General features: G+C 49.8%; 1 protein-coding gene across 1 annotated transcript in view; it reads left to right on the forward strand.

Annotated features, from left to right (window-relative positions):
- LOC308459762 (SCO-spondin-like) overlaps positions 1-13,070 on the forward strand; it is a 177,099-nt gene that overhangs the window by 119,996 nt on the left and 44,033 nt on the right. The window contains exons 69-77 of the mRNA XM_080975383.1: positions 759-811; positions 1,794-1,964; positions 2,814-2,984; positions 4,807-4,886; positions 5,220-5,383; positions 7,282-7,328; positions 7,447-7,647; positions 9,203-9,373; positions 11,439-11,636. Coding sequence (XP_080831509.1) covers positions 759-811; positions 1,794-1,964; positions 2,814-2,984; positions 4,807-4,886; positions 5,220-5,383; positions 7,282-7,328; positions 7,447-7,647; positions 9,203-9,373; positions 11,439-11,636 — 1,256 coding nt within the window. The remainder of the gene's footprint in view (positions 1-758; positions 812-1,793; positions 1,965-2,813; positions 2,985-4,806; positions 4,887-5,219; positions 5,384-7,281; positions 7,329-7,446; positions 7,648-9,202; positions 9,374-11,438; positions 11,637-13,070) is intronic.

The following is a 13,070-nucleotide window of genomic DNA, read 5'->3' on the forward strand; positions in this document are numbered from 1 at the left end:
AGCAACCAGCTCAACCTTCTTTGCACGCTGAGATTCACAAGTAGATTGGAGGAGAACAAAAGCGTGAGTCCTCCCTAGTTCCTCCCCAGGTAAGAGGAAGTGGACATAGCTAAGCCTGGCAGGACAGCTTACTCCATGGTTTTAACCCCTTCATGCCTTAATTAGACTGAAGCCTCCTTCCACCTGCCTTACTCCACCCTCCGGCCCTGGGTCTCCTCATAAGGGAGCTGTTCCTGGAGGAAGAACTGTGAGGGGAGAGACTCCATCAGGCAAGGCCTCCTTCCACCTGCCTTGCTCTACCCTCTAGTCTCTGCTTCTCAATGTGTATTGTATTGTTTTATGTACTGTGGCTTGCCGTTGTCTTACAGATTATAGTTTAGATATTATTTATTGTAACTGTTGAGTGGATTTCTGATTAACTTTTATATTTCATTGTTCTGTATGGGACAATGACAATAAAGATATCGTATCGCATTGTGTATGTTGATATTATTATTTTATACTATTCTAATGATTGTTGAATGTTACTTTTTGATGTAGATTGCCTATTTTAAAGTTGTGTTTTATTATCACATTTTTGTATTGCTTTAGATTGTAATAAGATGTACATTTTTTGTTTCTTCAGCTTGTAAACCACCTTGAGTATTTTAAGATAGAAAGACGGTATACAAATTAAAAATGATGATGATGATGAAGCATGTCAGTGATATGAGGGTGGTTACCCTACACTAAAAAACACACTCTCTCCCTCTCTGCAGCACCTGCCTCTCCGGTCGGGTGCGCAACTGCTCCAGGGCAGCCTGCGGTGACGGTAAGGCCTGACTCGCTGGGACACTTTGGGTTTGGAGGTTCTTGCTCCGAAACAGCCGTCCTCTTGCTTCCCTTTGCAAAGAGCTCGGGCCCTTTCAGGTGATCTTGAATCATCTGGGGCTGTTGATGGCTCCTAGCCACGAGGGCTGCAATCGCCCTCCACATCCTGAGTAGCGATGCTTTTGAAGACCAGTTGCTGAAAACCACAAGAGGAGAGAGTTGTTCTTGTCCTCGGATCCAGCTTGTGGGTTTCCCACAGGCAGAGCAGAGCTTGTCAGGAGTTCAGCCTACACTCGAGTAGGACCCTGGCAGAGACACATGCCCAACTGGCATGTTCTCTCCCTCCTGGTCAATCGTTTGGGTGCTTCAAAAGCTTTCTTCAGCCCGAACATCACAGTGACCGATGCCAGCTGACACCGGCACACTTAGGGATCTGCAGAGTTTGCGCATCATGTGTAACAGATCTCAGCAACTCAGCATTTTGGCTAATCTACTTTATTTACATATAAACACACACGGAGCACTGCAACATGGCTCCCTATCTCTCTAGCATCAGACAGTAAAAAGAAAAAGAACAAAGGACAATAGTCCCACTTCACGGAACACAGGAACACAAACATCCTGTCTCCGTCACTTCCCATTCTGTGGAGTCAAAACATACACCGTCATGTGAAAGACAACAACCCCATGACTGCAATCACAGAGCAGGAATTCTAACAGAGCTGTCATATCTAGTAGCCCTCTCCTCCTCCATGAATTTATCTGATCCTCTTTTAAAGTCATCCAGGTTTGTGGCCATCCCTGTCTCCTGTGGGAAGGAGTTCCACAGGCCAACTCTGTGTGAAGGAGGACATTCGGTTCACAATCTGAGTCTTGCTGTGCCCCCATCCCACCCCCTTTTCCATCTAGGGTCTCCCCCAGAAAGATCACAGCTCGCCACCTCCCATTCAGACCTTTTTACTGGTGACTTCCCTTTTCCCCAGTGAACGGCCAGTGGTCAGAATGGACCCCCTGGAGCGAGTGCTCAGCGTCCTGCGGGCTGGGGCTACGGAACCGGTACCACTTCTGCACGGATCCGCCTCCGTCTGGGATGGGGCTGCCCTGCTTGGGTCCCGAACGCGAGGACAAACCTTGCCAGGCCCAGCCCTGCGCCCGTAAGTGTCCCCCTAAACACCCCTATTCCTTCCTGCTGCCTTCCAAGAGTCAAGACTTCAGCTTCACAATGTTATAAGAAAAACCTGCTCCTTTTCCCTTACGGGGTACCCAAGAGCCCATATAGAGTCCTAATGTAGGTTCTCCATCGGTCGGAGAAAATAACAGAGGCCAAGCAGAGAATATTGAGAAGCAAAGCAGCTAGTAAGCCTGATCTTTATTAAAGCTGTTGCAACAGGGTGCTCCCCTCACACGCAGGAGAGAGGAGGAACCCAGAACAATGGTGTGCAAGCCCTTATATAGACTTTTGAAATTACCCACCCTGTAGCTCAAGACCACCACCCCCTAAACATCATACATACATCACAGAAGGAGGCGGTCTGCAGCAGAAATCCTGTCTTCCAGGATACCTGCAAATGGTCACTGACTGCATTACCTGGGCAGCTTGGCCATTCTTTTGTGATAGTTAATATTTTAGTTACTGAATCCAGGTCACATATTTATTCATGCACAAATATGCCCTTAAGACAGGATTTGCAAGCAAAAAGACAGTGGGAAGGCTTTCCCCATTTGCCTCCCTTCCTGCAGAGGAATATTTGAGGTCATTGGGAGAGTCCAAATGGCTTCAGGATTGCTCTCCTATACTATTTCAGACACATGGTTCATATATTTATTTATGTGTTTACCCTAGTACATTTATGTACATTTAGTTAATATTTGAGACCTTAGAATTCTTATAACAACAACTTCCCTCTTTCCTCCACCTGGGGGGCAAACCACACAGGAGGGAGGGAGTCTGCAATGGGGGGCCCAGCGACCCACACATGCTCGTTTCTCTCCTGTGGTTGCAGGGAACGGGGGCTGGGGGGCCTGGAGCCCCTGGACCAACTGCACCGCCAGCTGTGGGGGAGGCATGAGGAGCCGGGCGAGAGCCTGCGACACCCCCGCCCCACAGGGGGGCGGGGACTACTGTGAGGGGGTCCCCACCCAGGTGGAGGGATGCAGCTTGAACCCGTGTCCAGGTGAGTCAGGGCTGGGATCAGAAGACCCTGCATGCCGGAGACACACCTAGACATTTCAGTAAAATCTCTGCCCCTGTCCCATCGCTCTTCCCCCTCACCCCAAAATGGGGGGAGGCTTCTGGGGAGCCCTTCCTGTAAGAAGGATGGCCCCTGCTACCTGGGGAAAATGTGTGCTTGGGAGCAGGCACCACTGTGGTGTGACAAGAGCCATTTCAGCGACCTGCTACAGAGGGTTGGGCTAATAATAATAATAATAGATTTTATTTATACCCTGCCCTCCCTGGCCAGAGCCGGGCTCAGGGCAGCTAACACCAGTAAAATTACAGTAAAAGCATAATGGGGGGGGACCCAATTTAAAATACAGGTTAAAATGCAATTTAAAATGCAGCCTCATATTCAAAGTAGCCCATCTGAAGTAGATATCTGAAGGCAGCCCTGTTTAGGGAAGGTTTTAATGTTTAATAGGTTATTGTATTTTAGTGTTTTGTTGGAAGCTGCCCAGAGTGGCTGGGGAAACCCAGCCAGATGGGCGGGGTATAAATAATAAATTATTATTATTATTATTATCATCATCATCATCATCATCATCAAGGGCAGCCCCGCCTAGATGACCTTGGGGGGCCCTTCCAGCTCTACAATGCTACAATCCCATTCTTCTTCCACCCTCGTTTTCCTAAGTAGCTCAGTGTCAACTCAAGGTACAGGGAACCCTTTTCCCTCTGAGGGCCGCATTCCCTTCCGGGGTGCCTCTCGGGGGCCACATCGCCCCCAGAGGCCAAAGCAGTCTGGGCCACAAACGCCCGTTTATGTTGGAGCGAAAGGTTAACACCCCTTTGCACGCAACCCTTCCAGGCATTCTTCTTATTATTATTATCGAGGTTCAAGGAAACATCCCAGGCAAGCGGAAGGGGGCAAGCAGGGCTGGGGAGCGGAGGAGGGCGCCTGGGGAGAGTGCCGGGGGCCAGGAAGAGAAGTCTTGGGGGCTACTTTCAGGCTCTACCTCTGTGGTGAACCAGCATGGCTCTCCCCACACAGACACTGGCTTTGTCTTCCCAGCAACCCTGCAAGGGAGACTAGGCAGAGACAGAGACAGAGAGAGAGAGAGAGTTTTGTGGCCGAAGAAGATTTGGACCCAGATCTCCCCAGACGACGTCTCCAGCCATGACGTCACCTTCGCCCTGCAATAGAGCCTGAAAAGTCCTCCTGCCTGCTCAGTGGTGGCACCGCAAAAAATATATATATATTCAGGGGAGGGGTGCAGAAGGGGCGAAGTATATTTCTAGGTGGGCAAGGTGCACCCCACATATTGAGATGTCTGAAATGATAGTAACCACGGCATACAGTGGACCCTCGGGTTGCAAACATGATCCATGAGGGATGCATGTTCGAAACCCACAGCATTTGCAACCTGCATGGGTTGCGATTCAGCACTTCTGTGCATGCGCAAAGCACAGTTTAGCGCTTCTGCACATGCGCAACCGCCAAAACCCAGAAGTAACCCATACTGGTACTTCCAGGTTTTGGTGGTCCGTAACCTGAAAAAAACGCAAAATGAAGCGGCTGTAACCCGAGGTATGACTGTAAGAGGAGTCCAGAAATTGGGACAGGGGAAAGTGGGGGAAGTGAGTTCCTCGTTGGGGGGCTACTTGATCTCCTGACCCCCCTCTGGTGCCATCCATTTGCCTGCCTGCCTCCCTGCCAGTCACTTTAGGGCCCAGGAAGCTGCACTTTTGGAGGGTGGTTGTGGTGAGAGGTTGTGGGCACTGCCCAAGTCTCTTCCCCTCGGGGACTTCACCTGTCCTTTCTTTCCTACCTGGCACAGGTGTGGACTGCTCTGCCCTGGAGGGCGCCGCCTACAGCCGCTGTGGGCCCCCCTGCCCCCGCTCCTGCGACGACATCTCGGTGAGGCCCGGTGGGCATCTCTGCCTGGGGGACCCCCAGCCCACGGCTTTTGTCTCTGGGACATCTTTCATCTTCATTAATTGCTTTCCTACCCCACCTTCCCGCCCCCAAGGAGCTCAAGGTGGTCCTCTCCTCCTGTCATCCTCGCAACAACCCTGTGAGGTTGAACTCCCGCCTGCCCCAGTTGGCACGGCTGCATGGCGCACGTAGCTCTGCCTTGCTGGGTTGCCTGAGGCTGCGGCAGACCCCGGCACTCTCTTGCGAACCCTGCCCCTCCTCGCTGCTTTGGGCCTTCGTCTTCCTGCCCTCCCTCACCCCCCTCTCCCCCCATAGCACTGCCTGTGGACCTGCGAGCCCGGCTGCTACTGCACCGGGGGGAAAGTCCTGAACGGCACGGCCTGCGTGGAGAAGAACCTCTGCACCTGCCTGGACCTGCTCACCGGCCTCCGACACCTGCCGGGAGAGACCGTCCCTCGCTCCGACGGATGCAACACCTGGTGAGGCCAGGCAGAGATGGGGGGCTGAGGGCTGGGGCCTCCAGGGGGGCCGGGGGTCAAAGGCCAGCTACTATCTAGCTGCGATTCCTGCATTGCAGCAGGTTGGGCGCATCTCCGGCCTCTACAACTCCATGATTCTGTTATCATTTACTTGTGAGTCCAGCATTGCAGGAGGTTAGTCTAAGGTTACCAGATTTTTTTCAATGGATCCAGGGACACTTTTCAACTTCAATGGATTTTGTATGGGGACTGATTTATAAATCCAAGGACTATCCCCAGGAAACAGGGACATCTGGTAACTTTGTTGTTGTTTAGTTGTTTAGTCGTGTCCGACTCTTCGTGACCCCCTGGACCAGAGCACGCCAGGCACTTCTGTCTTCCACTGCCTCCTTCAGCTTGCTCAAACTCATGCTGGTAGCTTCGAGAACACTGTACAGCCATCTCGTCCTCTATCGTCCCCTTCTCCTTGTGCCCTCCATCTTTCCCAACATCAGGGTCTTTTCCGGGGAGTCTTCTCTTCTCCTGAGGTGGCCAAAGTATTGGAGCCTCAGCTTCAGGATCTGTCCTTCCAGTGAGCACTCAGGGCTGATTTCCTTCAGAATGGATACGTTTGATCTTCTTGCAGGCCATGGGACTCTCAAGAGTCTCCTCCAGCACCAGAATTCAAAAGCATCCATTCTTCGGCGATCAGCCTTCTTTATGGTCCAGCTCTCACTTCCATACATCACTACTGGGAAAACCATCGCTTTAACTATACCGAACTTTGTTGGCAAGGTGATGTCTCTGCTTTTAAGATGCTGTCTAGGTTTGTCATTTCTTCTGGTAACCTTAGGTTAGTCTAGATCAGGGGTCCCCAAACTAAGGCCCACAGGCTGGATAAGGCCCGAGGAACTCGTTTATCTGGCCCGCAGTGACCCCCGCCGCTTGCTCTTACCAGCACTGCGCTGCGCAGCTGCCCACTTCCAGGTTGGAGGAGCACTGAAAATAGTTTGGGCGCATGCGTAAGCATTATTTGCGCATGCGCAAGTGTTATTTCCAGTGCACATCCATGTCGGAGGAGGCCCGTGTACATGCGCACAAGCTATTTCCGGTGCTCCTCTGACCCGGAAGTGCGCTGGAAATAGTGTGTGCGCATGCGTATGAGCCTGCCGCACGGTTGGCGCTGGAGACACCGGCCCGGGGCACAGTAAGTTTGCTGACCCCTGGACTAGATGGCTCTCGGGGACACTTCCATTGATTGATTGATTGACTGATTGATTGAATTTTGCATAACCAATTTGAATTCAAACATTATACAGAACATCAACATCATCATTTAGGATTCCCTAAATCCCTTGGCTCCCCTCCACCCTTCCATGGTTACCATTATCAATCTTTTTTTCAGCTGCCTCCCTTATTTTCTCTGTTTTTCAAAAAAACCCAAAATAATCCATTTTTTACCATAATTCTTCATATATTACAAGCATGACTCAAATCCTGCCAAAGTTTTTAGTTCTTTACAGTGTTCTCTTAAGCACATTGTAAATTTTCTCCATTCCTTCTTATAGTTCTTCTCTTCTTGGTTTCTGATTTCCCCGGTCAATTTCGCCATTTCGGCGTAGTCCATCATCTTCATCAACCATTTGTCTCTGGTTGGAACTTTATCGTCTTTCCATCTCTGGGCCAGTAGTATCTGTGCTCCTGTCGTCGCGCACATGAATAGTCGTTTCTGCTCCTTCGGAATCTCTGCACCTAAAGTACCTAGTAGTAAAGTCTCTGGTTCCCCCCCCCCAAAAAAAAGTTATTTTAAACATTTTTTTCAACTCATTATAAATCATTTCCCAGAATGCTTTTGTTATCTTGCACGTCGACGACAGACAAGGGGGACTCCCATCTCCTGCCTCTTTCTCTCTTCCCAGCACCTGCTCCAAAGGGAAGCTGATCTGCACCAGTCAAGCTTGTGCCGGTGAGTCCCACAGGGAGGTTTTGCCGGGCAGAGGGGGCCTCACAGAGAGGAAGGAGCTCCCCCCCCATGGGAAAGGCTTCATTAGGACCCCAGCAACCTCTTTCCCTCCTTATTCTAGTTCCCGGCGGCTGGTGCGACTGGTCCCCGTGGAGCCCTTGCTCCAGGACGTGTGGCAACGAGATGGTCACCCGCTACCGGGCCTGTGCTTGCCCCAAGCCCCAGAACGGGGGTCCCGAGTGCGAGGGGCTGCAGGAGCAGCACAGCGACAGCGGGATCCAGCTCCAGAGGGAGGAGTGCCCCATGGACTCTTTCTGCCCAGGTACTAAACCTCTGGGGCAAACAGGAGGGTGGCTCACAGACTCACAGATCCCGCAAATGAACTTTTGTAAAAGTGGTTAGGGAGGGAAAGGCTCAGCTGGGGAGGGGGGGCTCAGCCCCCTTTCTTCCTACTGTGCTATATTCTTATTGTGCATTTATAGCCCACCTTGAGGAGCTCAAGGTGAGCTAGAGGGTTCTTCTCGCCTCCGTTTAATCGTCACAACAGCCCTGAGAGGTAGGCTAGGCTGGGAGGCAGCGACTGGCACCCACCAAGCTTCGTAGTTGAACATTACTGATTTGAGGAACCTCACCAAAATGCTGGAGAGGGTGCACCTCCACAGGCACATACCTCCACATGTAGTGGGAGTGTCACAAAATCCAACTATTCTGGACAACAGCCATACGAGAAATATGTAAAATAACTAAGCAAGTATTAGACATCACCCCAGAATTGACCCTACCAAACAGCTTCCAAGACAACAATGCCCACTTACACCAAAAAGAACTCATCACCCACCTACTTTCAGCAGCCAGAAACATCATAGCCAGACACTGGAGAGACCTGTCAGGAGTAAGCATGGACCAATGGTACCAAATAGTATGGGAAACAGCCCTACTAGAAAAATTAACCAATAAACTGAAACTGACATGGGGACAAATAGAGGAAGACGCCTTCACCCCGGTATGGCTCCCCTTTATCACATACACAGCCCAACAGGACAATGACAATAATCCACCAACAGCATACAAATCAATATGGCTAACCTGATCCAAAACACCCACCCACCCCACTCACACATGGAAACAAAGATCACCACAGCCAACCACAAATGAACAACCACGCCCTAGGCCAACCCCAACCTCTCTCACCACCAAAGGAACACAAATGAAAAGCACGAGCAACGCTGACACCAAACCCTACATACATTAAGCAAAATAGAAACACCCAGGCTTCCTTATCCTCAGCCCTCCAGATGTTTTTGACCCACAACTCCCATGATCCCTAGCTAGCAGGACCAGTGGTCAAGGATGATGGGTATTGTAGTCTCAAAACATCTGGAGGGCCGAGTTTGAGGAAGCCTGGGTTACAATATAACGGAGCACCTTGTGTTTATTTTCCCTTCTTTTCCTTCTTCCTTCTTTCCTTTGCTTATTCTCGCTTCTTTCCTGCTTACCGTATTTTTCGCTCCATAAGACGCACCAGACCACAAGACGCACCTAGTTTTTGGAGCAGGAAAACAAGAAAAAAAATCTGAATCTCAGAAGCCAGAATAGCAAGAGGGATCGCTGCGCAGCGAAAGCAGCCATCCCTCTTGCTGTTCTGGCTTCTGGGATAGCTGCGCAGCCTGAATTCGCTCCATAAGATGCACACACATCTCCCCTTACTTTTTAGGAGGGGAAAAAGTGAGTCTTATACAGCAAAAAATGCGGTACCTTCTTTTGATCAGTTTGGCTTTTATTGTATTTTACATTGAAAACCTTTAATAAAAATTGATATCGAGGAAAGAGGAAGGGCTCAGCAGACACACACGCCCCTTTTCTCTTGCTCCTCACAGTGGACGGGGCCTGGAGCACGTGGAGCCCCTGGTCCCCCTGCGACGCCTGCGGAGGAGAGTCGGCCCGGAGCCGTGAGTGCAGCAACCCCCCTGCCCGCTTTGGGGGGCTTCCCTGCCCTGGCGAAGCCCGGCAGACCCTCTCGTGCCACGACGGAGTCACCGAGTGCGAAGGTGAGAAGGTGCAATGGGCTGGGCGGGTAATTTTAGAATATGTAGCTGTGAAGATGGGACACAGGTGGCGCTGTGGGTAAAACCTCAGCGCCTAGGACTTGCCGATCGTATGGTCGGCGGTTCGAATCCCCGTGGCGGGGTGAGCTCCCGTCTTTCGGTCCCAGCTCCTGCCCACCTAGCAGTTCGAAAGCACCCTTAAGTGCAAGTAGATAAATAGGGACCGCTTTATAGCGGGAAGGTAAACGGCGTTTCCGTGTGCTGCGCTGGTGCTGGCTCGCCAGAGCAGCTTCCTCATGCTGGCCACGTGACCTGGAAGTGTCTCCGGACAGCGCTGGCCCCTGGCCTCTTAAGTGAGATGGGCGCACAACCCTAGAGTCAGACACGCCTGGTCTGTACGGGCAGGGGTACCTTTACCTTTACCTTTAACTGTGAAGATACACAGAATGAAAGGGTTTAAGGTCAGTGAGAAAGGGGAGGATTGGTTTGATAAGATATTGAATTATTTGAGTAGGTTTGAACAATTTGGGAGAATTAAAATGTTAAAAGTTAAATAAACCTTGTGGAAGGAGGAGTGTTAAGGTATATAGTGTACATATGGTTGATTTGAATATGTTATTATTGAATATGTATATTATTGAATATTGTATACCCAACCCCTGGGGGGTTTCACTGTTTGTGTTTTGGTGGTTGGTAAAAAAATTAAATTACAAAACAAAACAAAAAAGACATTCCGGGGGGCACTGTTGTTTCCCCCCAAAAAGCCCCATAATCAGAGAGGTGGGGGTGGCACTGACGTTGGGGGGATGAATGTCAGAACATACAACAGTGGTCCTCAAAAAACACCCTTTATACCCACATTTTCAGAAGGAAAATTCGCTCACGCCCAACAGAATTTTATTTATTGGTAATAAATTAATTGGATCAGGCTCCTTTGAAACACCTGCTTTTACACTGTCCCACGGTTAGTAAGTTTTGGGAGAAAGTGTGGGATTATATCAATAATACGTTGGAGAAGAACTTAAGATTTTCAGAGGGGAATTTTCGTTTGAACTCTATAGCCGTTGCGTGAAAAGTGACAACGGGAGAGCGAAAATGGAGCCCACCTGCCCTAAGGGTTGCTAAGAGATTGATATTGATGAACAGGAATAATAATATTTATTTATTTATTTATTTATACGTACGTACGTACGTACGTACCCCGCCCACCCGGCTGGCTTTCCCCAGCCACTCTGGGCAGCTCCCAACAGAATATTTAAAACACAATAAAACACCAAACATTAGAGACTTCCCTAAACAGGGCTGGTTTCAGGTGTCTTCTGAAAGGCAGATAGCTGTTTATTTCCTTGACATCGGATGGGATGTACAGTTCCAAAATATAAGATTAAAAAACAAATAAAATAACAGCAACCTACATACAGCAACATAGTTTTGTGTTGTGTCGGCTTCTATGATGTAAGGAATGGCCCCCGCCTGCCGGCCTGCTCCCTCAAATATCCCTGCTTTGCTCCTTTCTATATATAGGGTGCCTACATTCTGCTATTTATGATTATTAGCAGTTTGCATCATATATTTACACCTATTATTATTTCATGTTATAGGAAGTTTCTAGAGACTAGGTTATGAGTCTTTGTAAACTGTGTTTCTACAGTAAAGGAACTTTTGTTCTTGCCAAATGCCATTGTGTTTACATTATTACGTTTCTTATTCTTATGAATAAAACAAATCATTTTAAGTTAGAGCTTAATAATTATTTCACTAGTAACATACTTCTTCTTAATTGTATTTCAGTTCAGCAATGACTTTAATAAAATACATATTTTGTGATGTGCAAATAGCTTGAGATGCCTATGAGGTCCATAAATGACCATATAGCAAATATTCAACACAAAAAGCAGTGACAATTTGTGGTTGACAAAGGGCAGCGGGACATAGAAAGGGTCCCATTACCTTCAGGAGCTGAGGGGCGCATCAGACCTAAGTCAGGCCCTGGGTGGGAACACGGAGTGAAAGTTCACCCCCAAGGTGCGCGCAGAGATCTGAGTGGCTTTTTCCTGGTTCCCCCCAGACTGCAGCGGGGGCCAGGTGTCGTTCCCCTGCGGCAAGGCCTGCCCACGCACCTGCGAGGACCTGCACCCGGACACCGCCTGCTTGGACAGCCCCCAGTGCCAGCTCTCGTGCGCCTGCCCAGGCGGGCAGCTGTTGCAGGATGGTGTGTGCGTCCCTCCAGTGCAGTGCCGCTGCAAGTACCAGAACACCTGGCTGGGTGAGTGAGTGAGTGAATTTTTAACAAAGGGAGCTGCCTTGTTTGGAGTCAGGCCATTGCCCCATCTAGCTCTGTAATGAGGACGCTGGCTGGCAGAAGCTCTCCAGGATTTCAGGCAGGGGAATTGAATGAATCAAGGACCTTCTGCATGCCAAGCACGTGTTCTACTGTAGCCTTTCAGACCTTTCCCATGGGTCGGGTGATCGTTGCTCCCAGGAGGGAGGGAGGAGCCAATAGACACCAAGGGTAGGTTCAGAGAAAGAGTTTATTTCTGCTCTCCGGAATAGCAGAAAGGCACTGCGTGATCAGTCACAAGCAAGCACACCTAAAGAGCAGTTACATACAGCCTATATTCCCTTTAGGTCCCCTTTCCCCCTCCCCAGGAATCCAGCCTCATGAGTTTGTACACGTAAGTTTGTATCCTTGAGCATGAATAGAAATTGTTTCTGTACTTTTATCTGGCACTCCTGGCGCCATTCCTGGGGTCTGTGCACCACCGTGGTCAGGATAGTTACAACCGGTAAGATAAGTTGGATGTGCCATCCCTTCTCTACTTGGAACTGACAAGGCCATCTATTACGCCTTCATGGACTGATAAAGGGGAAGGCTTTGTTTATTCGGCTACTTTGTGTTATACAACTCAAGCTTATGGATTTTAGCTAATGGATCCTCAAAGAAAGAATTTGGGAAGTTTGGAGCCTAGTTGGGGTGACTACACAGTCAGGTTTGGGTAGCCTGTCCCTTCACTACCACCCAACTACTAGGAGCATAGGAAGCAGCTGGTCCGCCTACCTCAGTGTTGTCTACACTGGCAGGCAGCGACTTTCCCGGGGATTGAACCAGTGACCTTCTGCAGGCCAAGCAGCTGCTCTGCCACTGAGCCACAGATCTTTCCCAGCCCAGTTTGCTGGGCTTGGCAATCATTTGGCAAGGAGTCTTGGTTGACCACAAACTTGACATGAGCCAACAGTGTGACGCGGCAGCTAAAAAAGCCAATGCAATTCTGGGCTGCATCGAGAGCCAGTGTGGTGTAGTGGTTAAGAGCGGTAGTCACGTAATCTGGGTAACCGGGTTCGTGTCTCCGCTCCTCCACATGCAGCTGCTGGGTGACCTTGGGCCAGTCACACTTCTTTGAAGTCTCTCAGCCCCACTCACCTCACAGAGTGTTTGTTGTGGGGGAGGAAGGGAAAGGAGAATGTTAGCCGCTTTGAGACTCCTGAAGGGGAGTGAAAGGCGGGATATCAAATCCAAACTCTTCTTCTTCTTCTTCTTCAATAGGAGTATAGCATCTAGATCAAGGGAAGTAATAGTGCCACTGTATTCTGCTCTGGTCAGACCTCACCTGGAGTACTGTGTCCAGTTCTGGGCACCACAGTTCAAGAAGGACACTGACAAACTGGAACGTGTCCAGAGGAGGGCAACCAAAATGGTCAA

Source organism: Podarcis pityusensis (genome assembly GCF_964106645.2).
Source record: "Podarcis pityusensis genome assembly, chromosome: 12".
Lineage (NCBI taxonomy): Eukaryota > Metazoa > Chordata > Lepidosauria > Squamata > Lacertidae > Podarcis > Podarcis pityusensis.